The sequence below is a fragment of the Bidens hawaiensis genome, unplaced genomic scaffold (genome assembly GCF_021521415.1).
Source record: "Bidens hawaiensis isolate Kalapana, Puna unplaced genomic scaffold, B.hawaiensis_p1.1 tig00001832_1, whole genome shotgun sequence".
Lineage (NCBI taxonomy): Eukaryota > Viridiplantae > Streptophyta > Magnoliopsida > Asterales > Asteraceae > Bidens > Bidens hawaiensis.
In genome coordinates, this window is record NW_027491101.1 from 187,602 (window position 1) to 206,470 (window position 18,869).

General features: G+C 39.3%; 1 protein-coding gene across 1 annotated transcript; it reads right to left on the reverse strand.

Moving 5' to 3' along the window:
• Window positions 1–17,089: 17,089 nt before the first annotated feature.
• LOC143597763 (uncharacterized) lies at window positions 17,090–18,488 on the reverse strand. Its single transcript, XM_077076171.1, has 3 exons — window positions 18,128–18,488; window positions 17,684–17,817; window positions 17,090–17,539 (listed from the first exon to the last, which is right to left on the reverse strand). Exons 1-3 carry the CDS (start codon window positions 18,486–18,488, stop codon window positions 17,090–17,092), a joined length of 945 nt encoding a protein of 314 aa, XP_076932286.1.
• Between the last annotated feature and the right edge of the window lie 381 nt (window positions 18,489–18,869).

Here is an 18,869-nt window from a genome sequence, read left to right on the forward strand (position 1 = left end):
CTAAGGAAGATAACGAATCAGATCATGTGCTAGATTACAAATTAGACTGTGATCTGATAACGAATTAGGCTTAATTCGTTATAGAAAATGAGATGGTGAATAAAATAATAATTTAAAATCTTAGTGGAAAATGTGTTAAGACAGGGATTCTGCCCCTTGGACCCTGCTAGGGGCTGCCGCCCCCAGACCCCGCTGCCAGGGGCGCTGCCCCCGGACCCCCGTTCGTTGAAGGTTGTAAATAGACTAGAAACGCAATATGGATAGTAATAGTTAATTGATATGTGTATTTGTTATACAGTTAGTCGCGCACAGCTAAAGAAGGAGTAACTGTTAACCGAGTTCAGGTGAGTTTCTAGCCCCATTCCTTGTTATGTTTTCGGGGCTATGTGGATACTCGATGTGAAGTGTGAATACACTTACCTTAAGTGGTAAGTGTATGCTATAATGTTTGACGTGATATATTTATCTACGTTATGAATGGATGTCTGTTGGTGCGTGAACGATCTTCGGATATTGCATGAGTAGACAGGGAAGGTTAGTCGGTGTGCGAACGATCTTCGGATATTGCGCTTACCGTCATTTGGGAATGATCCCCAAGTGGTTATTGGTGTGTATATAAATGTTGTGATGTAACTTGATTATTATATAAATGACGTGATGATATAAAGTGTGTTGTAGACAAGTAGAAGTAGGGTGTGATAGATGTGGCAAGGGTCTAGTAAGAGTGTTAGTGGCATGATGATAGTACGTGGTAGGGTAAGCCTATGCGTGACTTCATTATTAAAGTGGAAAAGTGGCATAACATTATTCGTTATTAAAGTGGCATAAGTGGCTAAGCTGTAGGGGTAATTAAGAGGCTAAGCTGTAGGGGTAATTAAGTGGTTAAGCAGTAGCAGGTTATACAGTGGATTATGTGTCTACGGATACGCATATGTTGTGTGTAGTGGTTGTATGACAAGTTGCCTGATTAACTAGAACTCACTTAGCGTAGCTGACTTTTAGTATGCACGCAGGTGAGCAGATTAATGAGCTAGCATGAGGTTGGCACATGGCATGGATTGAACGGCTGGCATCTGAAGATGGAAGAAAAGATGTTTTAAAACACGTTGTTTTGTGTTATGGTATCAAATAAAAAGGTTTAATGTTTGTAACGAATGATTTAAGTTAACGTTTCCGCGAAAGTTTTAATAAACTCTGATTTGTAGAACTGTGTTTATGAGTAAATCCGATGTTAAAGTGAGGCACCGGGAACAGGGCCATACACAATACCTTACTCAACCAATGGCATAAACTGAGCAGCCTCATCAGTCATCACGCTTGTACAACGGAATTAATTGACCGGAGTTCTCGCCGGAATGTGACGTAAACCCTAGTTTGGCCTGAAAGTAACACAAGTTAGGGATCCGATCTTAAAAGATGTTTATATACTACTAAAATTCCAACGTGAGTGTAAGGTTTACCTGATTCGTAGAACAAGAACGATTGTTTTCAGATCCTAGTAGCTGGAAAGTCCAAGAACCGTAACCACAACCGACACTGTCGATCTTCAAAGAGGAAAAAACACCACATATACAATGATACCAAAACAAGAAAAAAAACCGTAAAGAAAGTCAAATACGGAAGATCATACCAGAGAGATGAGAACTATGCCAGATCTGCACCAAGAGACACATGATTAACACCACGATCTCCAAAGATGGAATGGAGTATAATCGCCAGTTGAGAGAAAATGAAGTTGTGGACCGGATTTCAAACGCAAAACCAAAAGAGAGTGGGATATGGGCGGGATTTCAAACAAAACCTCAGATCCAAAAATTAAATGCAAATGATAGTTGTACATTAGGCTTTAAGTCTTGTAAAACTCTTACTTTTAAGAGTTTTTAGTGAAATTACTTTCTTGCCCTTCCTATATGCATTATAATATAGTGTATATATATATATATATATATATATATATATATATATATATATATATATATGACTTTTGATGCCCCAACATGGATATAGGTTCTAAAAGTTATTTATATATATTAGATATTTGTAAAGTTATAACAATAAGCATTTTTGGTCTGTTGGATTTGATTATGTTGCTACAGGGTATTTCCTTTGCTTTGACACATGTTCGATTCCCTCCAAAAGTGGGCACAATGTTTTCTTCATTTTTTTTATTTGTCTCAGTTTCCTTTGTGTCATTATCAAACAGTTTTAAAACCTTTTTTTTTAAATTTGTGTCGGTATCAATCAATTTTAAAACATGTTTCCGACCGAACTAACGAACTGAACGACAATTTTGATATTTTGTTTTAGTTTAGGTATCATAACTAATGTGACGAAACCGACCGAACTTGCGTAGACTCACCTCCTTAAGGCTCGAGTTTGACCAACGTCTGGGTTTTACCGACCGACATCACCCCATTGGTCTACCACTTTGTATATATTTTTTATTTTTTTTGTTTTATTTATGGTACTATAACAAACGTAAGTGAACATTTTTTTGTTTTAGTTCTTTTACCGTAATGAAAATCACGGAAATTGACCAAATTCACGTTGACTCGCCCGCCTCAACGCCCGGGACCGACATTGCTTGGGATTTGGCAACACCCGATTTACCGACTAACACTGCCTTATTGGCCCGCACCAATATTTATACTGTTTGTGTGTTTGTGTTTGTATTTGTTTTTGTTCCGGCACCGTAACAAATGTAACCAAAAACGTAATGAACATGACGGAAACCGACCAAATTTACATAGACTCATTGCCTCAACGCACGAGACCGACAACTTATAGGTTTACCCCATTGGTCCACCTCAAATTTTATATTTTTATTGTTTGTTTTTGTAGTATAATGAACGTAACCGAAACAGACTGAATTCTCAACCCCCAGAAGTCGCGTAACTTGCTGGTAAATTACTAGTTTAGATTTAAACGAGTTCTATAAATCGATTTGTTGAAATCTTAAATGAGCTAAGGTAAAAGAAGAAATTCAAGTTGGACTTAGATAAACCTTATTTAATAAATTAACTCGAGCTCGAAGTTCATTACACACTCGAAACAAGCATATATATACCAGCAATTCCTGTACAAAGGCTTAATTCCACATCACAGTAGGAAGCCATCAAAATGCAACATAGGTATTTTAGAAGAGAGGTATAAACGTCTACATATTGGTTCTTTCTTTTTGCTGTATACAACTAACATCTACCTGTAAGGCTCCGTTACCGGTAGCCCTACTTTCGTGTTGGATTTACTCATAAACGCAGTTCTAAATATCAGAGTTAATTAAAACATTCACGGAACATTAAAAACATTCAAACCATTACATTCCATAACCATAATTCTTGTCTTATCGAGCATTCATAGTCATTTAAAAACAAAGCATAGTCTTTTAAAATAAATCATCATAGCAAAATCTTCAGATGCCAGCTTCGTCCAACTCTGCCATGTGTCCTCCTCAAGCTACCTGCCTCATTCTAGTCACCTGCGTGCAAACTAAAAGCCAGCAACGCTGAGTGAGTTCTAGTTAATCACATAATCATACAATACCTTCTTACATTTCATACTTAACCTCTTAACTTTCTTTCGTACACACATAAGTGCATATACTTTCATTCTTACCTTCGTACTTTCTTTACATACATAATCATACGTTTTAAAGAGCCTTTCTCCCTATAACCTCACAGATATTATAAGGGTCTGGTCCCTAACATCACAGATATTATAAGGGTCTGGTCCCTAACATCACAGATATTATATGGGTCTGGTCCCTAACATCACATATATTATAAGGGTCTGGTCCCTAACATCACAGATATTATTAGGGTCTGGTCCCTAACATCACAGATATTATTAGGGTCTGGTCCCTCTTCGTTACCATACAACCATGCCTTTCCTTCGTTTGTTAACTTTATCGCATTCATGCATATAAGCAAATACATTATACTTACCTTATACGTAACACTACAACCTGACAGTACGTGCAATATCCGAAGATCGTTCACGTACTAACAAGCAATCATTCATACATTTCACATCATTAATATAAGGCATACACTTATCACTTAGGAAAAGTGTATTAACAAACATATCGAGTATGCACACAACCCCGAAAACATAACACAGAAGTGGGGCTAGAAACTCACCTCAATGCGGTTGCGTTCACCGTTTACGGTTATTCCCTTCTTTAGCTGTGCACGACTAACTGTATAATAATTACAGTATTAAGTACCGCTCTAGTCATCTCATTGCTACTTAATTAGTCTTACACGTCTAAGCTGTTTTACTTCATTAAATCATTACCTGGTTAGTTAATCGTTACTCATTTACCTTTAAAGGTATCTTTCATAAATTGCCAAACTCCAAGGGCTGTTATGTAATTATATAATTCTTTTCTAAGTCCAGGGACCATTCTGTCTTTATATTAAACTCCTAGTTCGTTACTTTTCCCTTAACGAATTGGGTAAAGAATCACCATCTGATTCGCTAAGCTCCCATAACGAACTAGCTAACGAATAACCCTCTGATTCGCTAAGCTCTCATAACGAACTAGCTAACGAATCACCCTCTGATTCGCTAAGCTCCCATAACGAACTAGCTAACGAATCACCCTCTGATTCGCTAAGCTCCCATAACGAACTAGCTAATGAATCACCCTCTGATTCGCTAAGCTCCCATAACGAACTAGCTAACGAATCACCCTCTGATTCGCTAAGCTCCCATAGCGAATTAGCTAACGAATCACCCTCTGATTCACTAAGCTCCCATAACGAACTAGCTAAAGAATCACCCCCTAGTTCTCTAAGTTTCCTTAGCGAACTAGCTAACGAATCACCCTCTAGTTCTCTAAGTTTCCTTAGCGAACTAGCTAACGAATCACCCTCTAGTTCTCTAAGTTTCCTTAGCGAACTAGCTAAAGAATCACCCTCTAGTTCTCTAAGTTTCCTTAGCGAACTAGGGTTAGGTCAGGGAACATTCCCTGACACCTTTATCTTTTCCGGCGCGTCCTTTCCGGCGCCGTCATCGCCGGAAAACCGCGGTTTCGCCGGAAAAACGAGATCTCACTGGTTCTTCCACCGTTTTCATAGTTTTTCGTCCCGTTTGATCCAGATTTGAGCTTGGATGATCCCTAAACTCATCTTAGGTCCGGTTATACCCGATTCCACCCGAATCTTGTGATTTAAACGGTTTAACGGTGTCAGCTCGTCGTTACGCGACTATAACTAACGGTTTAGGCTCGTACAATATTAAACTATCATTACCTCGGGTACGGTTTCCTTCTTGATTTCGGCTAGAGATAAGGAAGAACTAGGGAGAAATCTTAAGTGTGTGTTTTGGGTGGTGTATGGAATATGTGTGAATGAGGATTAAATGGATATTAAGGGTTTATATATTTATGGATCATGGGCTTAAGCCCATGGTCTTTCCTTCTTTCTTTCCTAACCCAAGTCCATAACCCATATTCATTTACCCAACACTAGCCCAACTCGTATTCTATTTATCTAAACCGATAACGACCCACTATGAAATAACGAAATTTATTTTTATTATAATAACCGAAAGTAGGATGTTACAAGTCTTCCCTCCTTAAAGAGGTTTCGTCCCCGAAACCTAACTATTACATAAACAAATTTGGGTAAAACTTGCGCATCTCATCCTCCGCTTCCCAAGTAGCATCTGAACCTTTGCGATGCTTCCATATCACCTTCACTAAAGGTATAAACTTGTGACGAAGCTGCTTGTCCTTGCGGTCAACTATCTCGATCGGTTGCTCAATGTAGTTCAACTGTTCATCAACCTCAATGTCCATTAATGGCACATGGGACGTGTCATCAGCTAGACATTTTCTCAGATGAGAAACATGGAAGGTTGAATGAATTCCTTCTAACTCTTCTGGAAAGTCTAGTTTATAAGCCACTTCGCCTACACAATCTATAATTTTAAATGGTCCAATGTACCTTGGACTCAACTTCCCCCTCTTTCTAAAACGGATAATTCCTTTCCAAGGCGAGACCTTAAGCATCACATTGTCATCAATGTTAAACTCAATCGGTCGTCGCCGCTTATCCGCATACGACTTCTGTCTGTCTTGAGCGACTTTCATTCTTGCTTTGATCTGATCGAACCTTGAAGATGTTTCTTGAACCACTTCTAGGCTTCCCATTTCCTTCTGACCAATCTCACCCCAACACACCGGGGTTCTACATCGTCTACCGTAAAGCATCTCAAACGGTGGCATACCAATACTTGAATGGTAACTGTTGTTATAGGAGAACTCTACCAGGTGCAGATGATCATCCCAACTTCCACCAAAATCTAAAACACAAGCACGCAGCATATCCTCAAGGGTTTGGATCATCCTTTCAGACTGTCCATCTGTTTGAGGATGATACGCCGTACTGATGTTCAATCTCGTTCCCATAGCTTCATGGAATTTCTTCCAGAACCTCGAAGTAAACCGTGTATCTCTATCAGACACGATCGATAACGGTACTCCATGCTCGGTTACAACTTCTTTAATGAACAAGCTTGCTAACGTTTCTGACGAGATGGCCTCTCGTATGGGCAGAAAGTAAGCACTCTTGGTCAAACGGTCCACAATCACCCAGATAGTATCATGATGCTTAGCTGTACGAGGTAGCTTAGTTATGAAATCCATAGTGATGTGTTCCCATTTCTACTCTGGTATCTCTAGAGGCTGCATTTTTCCATAAGGCTTCTGATGTTCGGCTTTGACTTGTAAGTAAGTTAAGCACTTACTGACATAATCTACTACCTCATTCTTCATTCCCGGCCACCAATAGTCTCTTTTTAAATCTTGATACATCTAAGTAGATCCTGGATGGATTGAGTACCTTGACTTATGAGCTTCATCTAAGATTCGACTTCTAAGATCACCATGGCGTGGGATCCACATACGGTCGAACCTAGTCTTAACTCCATGAGTGTTTTCCATCAACTCATCTTGCTGGCCATAAATCCTTTATTTCTTTACTAACCCTTCATCTACTAACACCTCTGACTGCACCTTGATGATTTCTTCAAAAAGACTTGAGTTCATTATCAACTGGTATGACTTTACTGTTGCAAGGACTTCCTCATTCTTAAGACTTAGCGCATCAGCGACCACGTTAGCTTTACCGGGGTAGTACTTAATGTCGCAGTCATAATCCTTAATCAACTCCAACCATCTTCTCTGCCTCATGTTCAATTCTTTCTGCTCGAAGAAGTACTTTAAACTCTTATGATCTGTATAGATAGTACACTTAGTACCGTACAGATAATGCCTCCATATCTTAAGAGCATGCACTACAGCTGCTAATTCTAAATCATGCGTCGGATAAGTACTCTCATGGACTTTCAACTGTCTAGACGCGTAAGCTATCACCTTCCCTCGTTGCATCAACACGCAACCTAGCCCTTGATGCGAGGCATCAGCACAAACAACTAAATCCTCGTCACCATCGGGTAGAGCAAGGATTGGAGCTTGCGTGAGTCTCTTCTTTAATTCCTCAAAGGATTCTTCTTGAAACTTTCCCCAACTGAATACTACCGACTTTCGGGTCATATCGGTCAACGGTGCGGCTATCTTGGAGAACCCTCAATGAATCTCCTATAGTAGCCAGCTAACCCTAAGAAGCTTCGTATATCAGTCGGATTCTGTGGAGTCTTCCAATTCGTTATTGCCTCAATCTTAGCTGGGTCCACGGTAATCCCTTCAGAATTAATCACGTGACCAAGAAATTGCACTTCTCGCAACCAGAACGCGCATTTCGAAAACTTAGCATACAACTTCTCTTTCTTTAGAGTTTCCAATACTTCTCTCAGATGCTCGTCATGGTCAGACTCGCTCTTTGAATAAATTAGTATATCGTCGATGAAAACAATAACTGACTTATCCAACATGGGACGACACACCCTATTCATCATGTCCATAAATGTTGCGGGAGCATTTGTTAGACCGAATGACATTACGAGAAACTCGTAGTGTCCATACCGCGTTCGAAACGCTGTTTTAGGGATGTCTGCCTCTTTAACATTTAGCTGACGGTAGCCTGATCTGAGATCTACCCGTGAGAACCAACTTGTACCTTGCAGTTGGTCAAACAGATCGTCAATCCTTGGCAAAGGATATCTATTCTTTACCGTAAGCTTGTTCAGCTCGCGATAATCTATGCACATTCTCATGCTTCCGTCCTTCTTCTTCACGAATAACACTGGTGCGCCCAACGGGAAACACTTGGTCTAATAAAACCCTTATCGAGGAGTTCTTGCAGTTGGGACATTAATTCTTTCATCTCGGACGGCGCTAGACGGTAAGGCGCTTTCGCGACAGGCTGGGCTCCTGGTACTAAATCTATTTGGAATTCTATCTCTCGCTCCGGTGGCAACCCCGGAAGATCCTCAGGGAATACTTCTGGGTAGTCGCACACAATAGGAACATCTTTCATTTCTTTCGACTCGGCCGTAGCGTTGACGACATACGCCAGGTAGGCACCGCACCCTCGCCTTAACAATCCTTCGGCTTTTATCATCGAAATGACATTAAGCCCAGAACTTTCCTTATCACCATAAACCGTCACCGCACTACCATCCAAGGACTTTAACCTTATTATCCTACTCCTACACACTATCTGAGCTTCGTACTCAGACAACCAATCCATTCCCAAAACCACATCGAACCCTCCTAAGGTCATAACATACAAAGTAACAGAGAACTCATGTCCCTCCAATTCTATCTTACAGTCCTTAACCATTTTCATTATTTTAAACGAAGTGTCACTAGCGGTTTCTACCATAAGAGTTTCAGACACTCGACAACATTTCATTTTAGCTAGTTTACTAAATGGTGTGGCTACGAAACTTTTGTTCGCACCCGAATCAAACAATACTGAAGCGGAAATACCGTTTACTAGAAACGTACCTGTGACGACATCGGGAATCTGCTTGGCTTGCTCTTGGGTCAACATGTAGGCCCTAGTCCTCGGCCTTGCTTGGCCTGCATCTTTCTTCCCACTACCTCCAGCCTCACCATCGGTGCACTCTCTCGCCATGTGGCCTGTCTTGTCACATTTGTAACATGCTGGCTTCGCACTGCACTCATTGGCATAATGCCCTACCTTCCCACACTTATAACACACATTAGACCCCATCCGGCATTCTCCACCGTGAGTGTTTCCACATTTGCTACAAACCTCAGAACTCCTACTCCACTTACACTCACCACCATGCATCTTTCCGCAGGTCTTACACGATCTCTTCTCCCACACTTTCTGCTTCTTATCTTTGGAGTTCCATAACTGAGTACCGGGTCGCTTAACAGGAGCAACCCACTTCTTATCTTTCTTCTCTTCTCCTTCTACTACAATATCATCCACAGCCAGGTCTGCATAAACCATCTCTGCTAGTTCGACAGCAGAGTCGAAAGTAGCAGGTTTACTCGTCCTGACTAGCATGCGGACTTTTGGTGGCAATCCCCTCACATAACACTTGATTCTCTTGGCCTCAGTGTTAACCATATCGGGTACCAATCTAGACATTCGATTGAACTCGGTGGTGTACTCACGATGTGTCATTGTCCCAGCTTTCAAGTTCAGGAACTTCATCTCCGCCCTCTCAACCTCGGCGTCAGCACAGAACTTCTTCATCACTAACTCTTTCAGATCCTCCCACTTCATCGCTTTGATCTCTTCACGGGTCTTCCTCTGCTCCACACTCTCCCACCAATACATAGCCTCATCCTCGAATGATTGAGTAGTATAACCTACCGCTTGGTCGGGACGGCACTCGCTAATGCAGATAATTTTATCCATGGCGGTTATCCATTTAAGAGTAGCGATTGCGTCTCCTAAGCCAGTCAGCTTAGGTGGGTCACAACCTTTGAAGGACTTATAGTTGCAACCCGCCTCGGCCCCTCTTCCTATCATCAACTTTCACTGACCATACCTCACTTGAATCACCCTTTTCCCTCTCATCATCTTTCCTACCATCACCACCTGCCCCTTCGGCAGTTCTTTCACGGCTTCCAGCAGACCCTCCAGGAGTTATATTCTTCACAGCAGTAGCTACGGCTTGAACAATAGCTGCTTGAATCACGGGATCCAGTTGGAATCCTTCGTTGTTCTCCGGGTTTCTTCCAGCTGCGCTTCCTTCAGCTTTCGACACCGGAAGCTGTTTCTACCGAAGGTCGTTGGGCACGACGAGGCCTGCCGCGTCTTCGACCTCCCGCTTCCACATTTCCTCATGTTCCAGCCATCGTATTCTAAAAGGGAAAACACAAACATCATCACTCAAGGAACTATTTAGTACAAGGATAGTAAGGCTAACAGGTAATAACAGTGGCCAATTGTGATTAGCTGATCACGTTACTTTCCATGTCCTATACACTTCCCCTTATGAGTCTATTTGTGCTGGTTCTATTCTAAACAGTTAATCAATCACATAATCCTATCCCTAACATTCACATATCCTTTCTTTAGCAATCAAGCTAACATTAACATACATATTTATCCATACACTTTACCGTTACTGGGCTTGCTTGACTGACACATGGCATTCTTGAACTGGCATCTTCTTTCTTTTCTTACTTTAATCCCATTCTCTGTTCGAGTCTAAGCATATAGGATGCTTAAATCTCTCGAACTTTGCTCTGATACCAACTTGTAAGGCCCCGTTACCGGTAGCCCTACTTTCATGTTGGATTTACTCATAAACGCAGTTCTAAATATCAGAGTTAATTAAAACATTCGCGGAACATTAAAAACATTCAAACCATTACATTCCATAACCATAATTCTTGTCTTATCGAGCATTCATAGTCATTTAAAAACAAAACATAGACTTTTAAAATAAAACATCATAGCAAAATCTTCAGATGCCAGCTTCGTCCAACTCTGCCATGTGTCCTCCTCAAGCTACCTGCCTCATTCTACTCAACTGCGTGCATACTAAAAGTCAGCTACGCTGAGTGAGTTCTAGTTAATCATATAATCATACATTACCTTCTTACATTTCATACTTAACCTCTTAACTTTCTTTCGTACACACATAAGTGCATATACTTTCATTCTTACCTTCATACTTTCATTACATACATAATCATACGTTTTAAAGAGCCTTTCGCCCTATAACCTCACAGATATTATAAGGGTCTGGTCCCCAACATCACAGATATTATAAGGGTCTGGTCCCTAACATCATAGATATTATAAGGGTCTGGTCCCTAACATCACAGATATTATAAGGGTCTGGTCCCTAACATCACAGATATTATTAGGGTCTGGTCCCTAACATCACAGATATTATTAGGGTCTGGTCCCTCTTCGTTACCATACAACCATGCCTTTCCTTCGTTTGTTAACTTTATCGCATTCATACATATAAGCAAATACATTATACTTACCTTATACGTAACACTACAACCAGACAGTACGTGCAATATCCGAAGATCGTTCACGTACTAACAAGCAATCATTCATACATTTCACATCATTCATATAAGGCATACACTTATCACTAAGGATAAGTGTATTAACAAACATATCTAGTATGCACACAGCCCCGAAAACATAACACATAAATGGGGCTAGAAACTCACCTCAATTTGCGTTTACCGTTTACGGTTATTCCCTTCTTGAGCTGTGCACGACTAACTGTATAATAATTACAGTATTAAGTACCGCTCTAGTCATCTCATTGCTACTTAATTAGTCTTACACGTCTAAGCTGTTTTACTTCATTAAATCATTACCTGGTTAGTTAATCGTTACTCATTTAACTTTAAAGGTATCTTTCATAAATTGCCAAACTCCTAGAGCTGTTATGTAATTATATAATTCTTTTCTAAGTCCAGGGACCATTCTGTCTTTATATTAAACTCCTCGTTCGTTACTTTTCCCTTAACGAATTGGGTAAAGAATCACCATCTAATTCGCTAAGCTCCCATAACGAACTAGCTAACGAATCACCATCTGATTCGCTAAGCTCTCATAACGAACTAGCTAACGAATCACCCTCTGATTCGCTAAGCTCCCATAACGAACTAGCAAACGATCACCCTCTGATTCGCTAAGCTCCCATAACGAACTAGCTAACGAATCACCCTCTAATTCGCTAAGCTCCCATAACGAATTAGCTAACGAATCACCCTCTGATTTGCTAAGCTCCCATAACGAACTAGCTAAAGAATCACCCCCTAGTTCTCTAAGTTTCCTTAGCGAACTAGCTAACGAATCACCCTCTAGTTCTCTAAGTTTCCTTAGCGAACTAGCTAACGAATCACCCTCTAGTTCTCTAAGTTTCCTTAGCGAACTAGCTAAAGAATCACCCTCTAGTTCTCTAAGTCTCCTTAGCGAACTAGGGTTAGGTCAGGGAACATTCCCTGACACCTTTATCTTTTCCGGCGCTGCCTTTCCTACGCCGTCATCGCCGGAAAACCGCGTTTTCGCCGGAAAAACGAGATCTCACTCGTTCTTCCACCGTTTTCATAGTTTTTCGTCCCGTTTGATCCAGATTTGAGCTAGGGTGATCCCTAAACTCATCTTAGGTCCGGTTTATACCCGATTCCACCCGAATCTTGTGATTTAAATGGTTTAACGGTGTCGGCTCGTCGTTACGAGACTATAACTAACGGTTTAGGCTCGTACAGTATTAAACTATCATTACCTCGGGTCGGTGCTCGGTTTCCTTCTTGATTTCGGATAGAGATAAGGAAGAACTAGAAAGAAATCTTAAGTGTGTGTTTTGGGTGGTGTATGGAATATGTGTGAATGAGGATTAAATGGATATTAAGGGTTTATATATTTATGGATCATGGGCTTAAGCCCATGGTCTTTCCTTCTTTCTTTCCTAACCCAAGTCCATAACCCATATTCATTTACCAACACTAGCCCAAATCGTATTCTATTTATCTAAACCGATAACGACCCACTATGAAATAACGAAATTTATTTTTATTATAATAACCGAAAGTAGGATGTTACACTACCACATTTAATTTTGGGAGTATAAATAAAGATCGAGTTTCTTTGTTTCTTTCATTCTCTCCTAGTGTCTGAACTCTCTCTCCTTCATCTTCTTCCACTCTTTCCTTCTGATTACATCCTACTTTTTTGCAATGGCTTGTTTGAGTATTATGTTGTCTAGAACGAAATCATACTTATATTTTTGGTGTATTTCCTGTCTTTGGTGATGATTCCGAACAATGCTTCATTCCAATCAAACATCGTTATTCGACTAACAGTTGCGATGATTGTTGTGTTGTTATGCTCATGATGATGTTCTCTCCCGGTGGCACTAGCTATTTAGTTTTCCGCGGGTGATGTTTGGGCTTCCTCCTCAAAGTTCTTGATTTTGCTTCATTAATATTTTTGCATTCGCTATTTTATTTTGTTTTTTCAGCGGAAGACTCCTTGTGGGAGCTTTGTAAGCTTTTTGTATAGTCAGGTGCTAACTGGATTCCAACTGGGTCTCTTGATATGGATAGGATCGTTGACAAGTGGTAATGGTTAATTTGTCGCTGGCGGTGTCTATCATGGCATGGTGTCGTTTCACTTTTCAGGGCGTATGCCACCCACACTCTCACTTATCGAGAATTTCAAAACTTTCACGTGATGTGTCGCCTCTCTGTTGGACCTTGCATTTTTTGACAAATCTTAGTTTTGCCCTTTATTCACGCCTACGGTTAGTATAAATAGGGTAGTTGAGTTGTTCCTTATACCATTCTTCACTTTCTCCATTCTTTTACTATAAATCTTTACCCTATTCTTCAGGATTTTTCGTATATTTTTTTCATTTTCTGACGTTTGCCATCAAATAATGGCTACTTCTTCTGCCGTGGAAAGAAAGGTGAGAAGAAAGGTGGTGGTTCAATGATAGAAACCGTGCATATATAAAGGCAAGAATCGGATTTTCAACCCTAGTTTCTAGTCATTGTCTTTCGGCGGAGTAGGATTCGGAATTTCCTGCCAACGGCAACACATCGATGGATGCTCCGGCCGGCAAGCTGACTCTATACGCCGGTTTTTTCACCCATGGGAATTTTTGTTTGCCCATCACCACTTTTCTCCGCGATATGTTGTAGACTAATGACCTACACATCACTCAAGTCCACCCTCTTGGGATCTTGGGATGATGCGCATTCGACATTTTGAGCTCTAATGTCGGACTCAGGGCGTGATTCCTACTGTCGAGAAATTCAATGTTTTCTACAAACTTCATACCAAAAGTTGTTGGTTTGGGTTCCATATCAGGGACAAGGAGGTGTCTTTTGCTGAGGAAGCTTCATGGAGCTTGTATGACTGATAGAAGAAGTGTTTTTTTATCTCTGCATGGATTTTATCCCCATCTCCATGTCTTACCGTGATCCTACTGCAAAGATCGACGACCTGGCTTTCATGGATTACAAGAACCAATATTGATACCAAACTCTGATTTCTCAAGTTACTACTCTCTGTTTTATTTCGGAGTATGCTCTGGTTGCTTCTGGCATGAGCTGCATTTGGCAGAAGCCAGATAAGTTCCCCATAAATGCGCCATGACAGTTTGTGTATATATTATTCAAAGTATATCCCTCTGCATCTTCGGTATTCTTTATTATTTTATTTGATTGTTCTATTAATGTTAGCTATGAGGAGTGTTCTTTTGTCTATTATTGAAGGTGTGACTGTTGGTATGACCAGTCACGACTTGCTGGAGGTAGAACCTTAATTTCTTGATAAAACGCATGAGCACTTTGTGTTTCCTTTGATAGGAGCTAAACGGGTTGGTGAGCTATTTCCAACCCCTGTCCTTAATTGTTATCGCTACTAATGGTGTGCAAGTGATTCTTTCGACTAGCAAGGAGTCTAATGAATCATCACGTAAGTCCTTTAGTTATGATTATTTGGGTTTGGAAGGTTATTTTGCAAAGACGGTTGTTATGCTTCGCGATACTTCCATGAATCTTTCTCGCAACAACAAAGGAGAGAAGAGTAAATCAAGGAAAAAGAAGATGGAAGAAGCCTCTTGAGTTGACGTGTCTCCAAGAGGTGCTGCTATTTCTTCAGTTAACCCTACCATATCAAAAGGCTCACATGATCTTGGTTTTCTTGCTCCCATGCGCGAGAAAGCCAAACTTAGTGACAAATTATTAGAAAAGCCCGTGATATCTCCATGTATCCCAACCTTCTTAAGCGTTTCTCCTTTTGTTTTTGTGTTTTGTTTGCCAGACTTGTCAAATAAAAAGTCAAGCAGATGACCTTGTGATGGAACTGTTATAAGGGAGAGGGTTCCTATTCCTCCTCATCAACCCTCTCTTGCTTCATCATCTTTTGACAAAGGAAAGGCCAAGGCTATTCATGTGACTTATCGATCTCCCTCACCTACGCGGGACGTTGAGGTTAAGGGAGCCAGCTTGGAGACCCCTGCTCAGGAATTTCAATTGTTTTCACCGCTACATGATACGGAAGTTGTTATTCATCCCACTGGTTATTTCCCACCACCTCCTCCATCTGGGTTAACACTTAAAGACCTTTTTTCTGCCATCCTCTGGTATAATCCTTCAGGTGATGGCCGAGATGGTGGTGATGACTGTAACAACTCGGATTTTTAAAAATTTATATATTTAGTAAAACCTGACCCATTTCAATGTTCGAGAAAATTTCACCGCATTTATCGAGTAAATTAACTATTATTATATTATAATTTAATTAATTATATAAAACATATTTATAACTTTCAAATTTTAGCAATTTTAACCCAAACATAAACTATTACCCCAATTTGTTTCCCTCTTCATATTCCAATTACTAAAATGCAATATCTATTTATCATAACCCATTTACCCTTGATTCAACCCAAACCCTAGACCCGTATTAACAAACACGTCTATGCGTTTTCTTGAGTTGGACCTTAATTCTCGCATCAATTATGGAAATTGAATCAACAAAAATATTTTACATCCTTAATTCGACCTAACCGACAGTTTAATTTAATTAAGACGATCAAATGGATTCACCTTAATTCTCGCAACTATTATGGCAATTGAATCAACAAACATATTATACATGCTTAATTCGACCTAACCGACAGTTTAATTTAGTTAAGAAGAACAAATGGATTTTATTTTCTTGTAATAAACATGCTGACCCCAAACCCCATTCGTTATACATATAAACGGATGTAATAATTCAATTAAACCCCATTCCTCTCCATCCTCTCAAGCTTGCGAACAAAACCCCTATAACAATTGGTGTTATCATAATGTTTAAGCATATGTCCGTGATCATGTTTAGGCCGACCCTTGTTCGATAAAATTAACCATTGTATAATTTGTTCATATGGTAATAAAGTATATGTTTGTTGTCTTCTTAATGTCTGTAACAAAAGCCCCCATAATCAATCGACCAAACATTAAAGGATTTGGCTGAATCATCTTATTAGGGCTCTTAATCTGAATTGGTTCAACAAGATTCTAGTTATTATGTTGTTGTTTGGTGTTTACACCAACATATCAGTTAGTGCAGTTGGTTTGCGCGTGTGTATTGGTTGCGAGGCTGGAGGGTGCAGGTTCGAATCCCCTCCAGCCCATTTTTGCCTTGAATATTTTTGGAAATAATAAGATTAGTGTATTAGTTATTTTAATTATTAGAAATACAATATAATGCATATAAATATGACAATTTATTAATGTTGTATATAAAGTTGGCACCTTAACTAATCGTTTTCCCGAACCTTGGTTAAAACTATATATGTATGTATGTATATATATATATTGGATTATCAAAAATTGTTAAAGGTTTTGTTTAATATATATATATATACACACACACACATACATACATACATACATACATACATATACATACATACATACATGTATATGTATATATACTTAGAATATCAAGTTAGTTAACATCAGAGGCAGATCCATAAATTTTTTATACGGTGGGCACAAAACAAACTGACACAAAATAAATCAATAAAGAAAATAATTTTAAAATAACCATTCATTAAATATTCAAAATAAAATTCAAAGTACGTCGATTACAATTGTCCTCTACGTGTTTTCATCTTTTGGAAACACTCGATTACATCTTCATTAGTTACATTGACAAGTTCATCCACTTCCACGACACAAAATGACACAAGCGTTCAAGAAATCATCACTAATACGATTGCGCAAACTTGACTTTAATCGTTTCATTGCCGAAAAAGATCTCTCCACAAATGCAGTTGCAACAGGCAAAACCAATGTTGGCTTTAATAGTCGATAGACCAAATGATAAGATAGATGTTTTCTTGTATTCACCATCATTTTAGAAAGGTCGGCGATACTCTTCAAGTTAGCAAAATTTGTGTCTTTTAGATTACTTTGATGATATAAGGATAGTTGATGCTCAAGGTTAATCTTTTCCCTATCATCAAAATCATACGGATATAACTCACTCAACCTAAGTAACGTTGATGCGTTTAACTGAGAGAAAGAGTCGTGCGGACTCAAAGCCGCCATATTTTTAAGCAATTCCATGTTAACTTCATTAAGACGATCACCAAATTCTTGAAGAAACTTGTCCATAATATTGTTAAAGCAATCAACTTTAAAATAATGTTGATTGGTGATTTTGTTCCTTTGGTTCCGAGATCTTGAAGAAATATAATATTTTTTCATGTCCAACATTTGAATATCATGCTTACCACAAAATTTAGATACCTTTGCTAAAACTTTATCAAATCCACTTTCTATAAAATTTTGCAAGACCGCTTTGGTTGACTCCACCATTGAAACCGCTTCTACAGTTTCTTGATCTTTCATTTGAAGTACTCTTGATAAAGTATCTGTTATCCCTAAATTTGAAACATAAAATGTAGATAAAACACAAATTCAAATGTTTCGAAGTATTCTAAAATGCCATCCGCTTGACCTTGGCTAAGTTCATTAGGGCATTCCTTTACAATATGTTCAAGCACATTAACAATGGATGAAAACATATCAATTAAGCGAATAAGTGTTTTTTAGTGAGAATTCCACCGTGTATCACTCGATCGTATAAGAGAAAGCTCTTGATTTAACCCACTTCCGGTCATAATTAACCCAAAATTAGTCTCCTTTGCTACCCTTCTCTCTCAGTTTCTCGAAGAATGTCATTTCTCTTACAAGAAGCGCAAACCACATTCAACAAAGTGGCTATCTTATCAAAAAAACGCCCAACACTCAAATGCTTTTTGACAACCATCACAACCACCAACTGCAGCTGGTGAGCAAAACAATGCACATAATACGATGATTTCTTTTCTTCTAAAAACTTTGCCTTCAACCCATTATATTCACCGCACATGTTGCTTGCTCCATCATAACCTTGACCTCTTAACCGGCTCGAACTCAAGTTATGTTTTGCAAAAAAAGTGTCAATAGATGACTTCAAAAATGAAGAAGATGTTTCCATCACATGTAAAAGTCCCACAAACCTCTCTTTAATAAGTCCATGTGTATCAACATATCTCAAAACAATCGCCATTTGTTCTACCCGGATACATCACTAGACTCGTCAACTAATAACGCGAACACATCATCACCGATTTCATCAAAGATACGTTTAAGCACTTCTTCTTCATATACAATGAGCAACATCCTTTTGAGTACTTGGACATAAATATTTGTTATTTCCTAATTCTTTTGGTAACTTTTTTACATCAACATTTTGACTTAAGATCAAATCCATTAATTCCAAAAAAAAATCCTTTAAAACTAGAAGTTTCACTCTCATCATGACCTCGAAATGGTAATGCACATTTCAAACAGAACCTACAAGCATCAACCGTAGCAGACAGTCGAACTCGATTTGCTCTCTTCACAATATCATCTTGTTTATTGGTAGCAACACTAATAGACTGAGCTT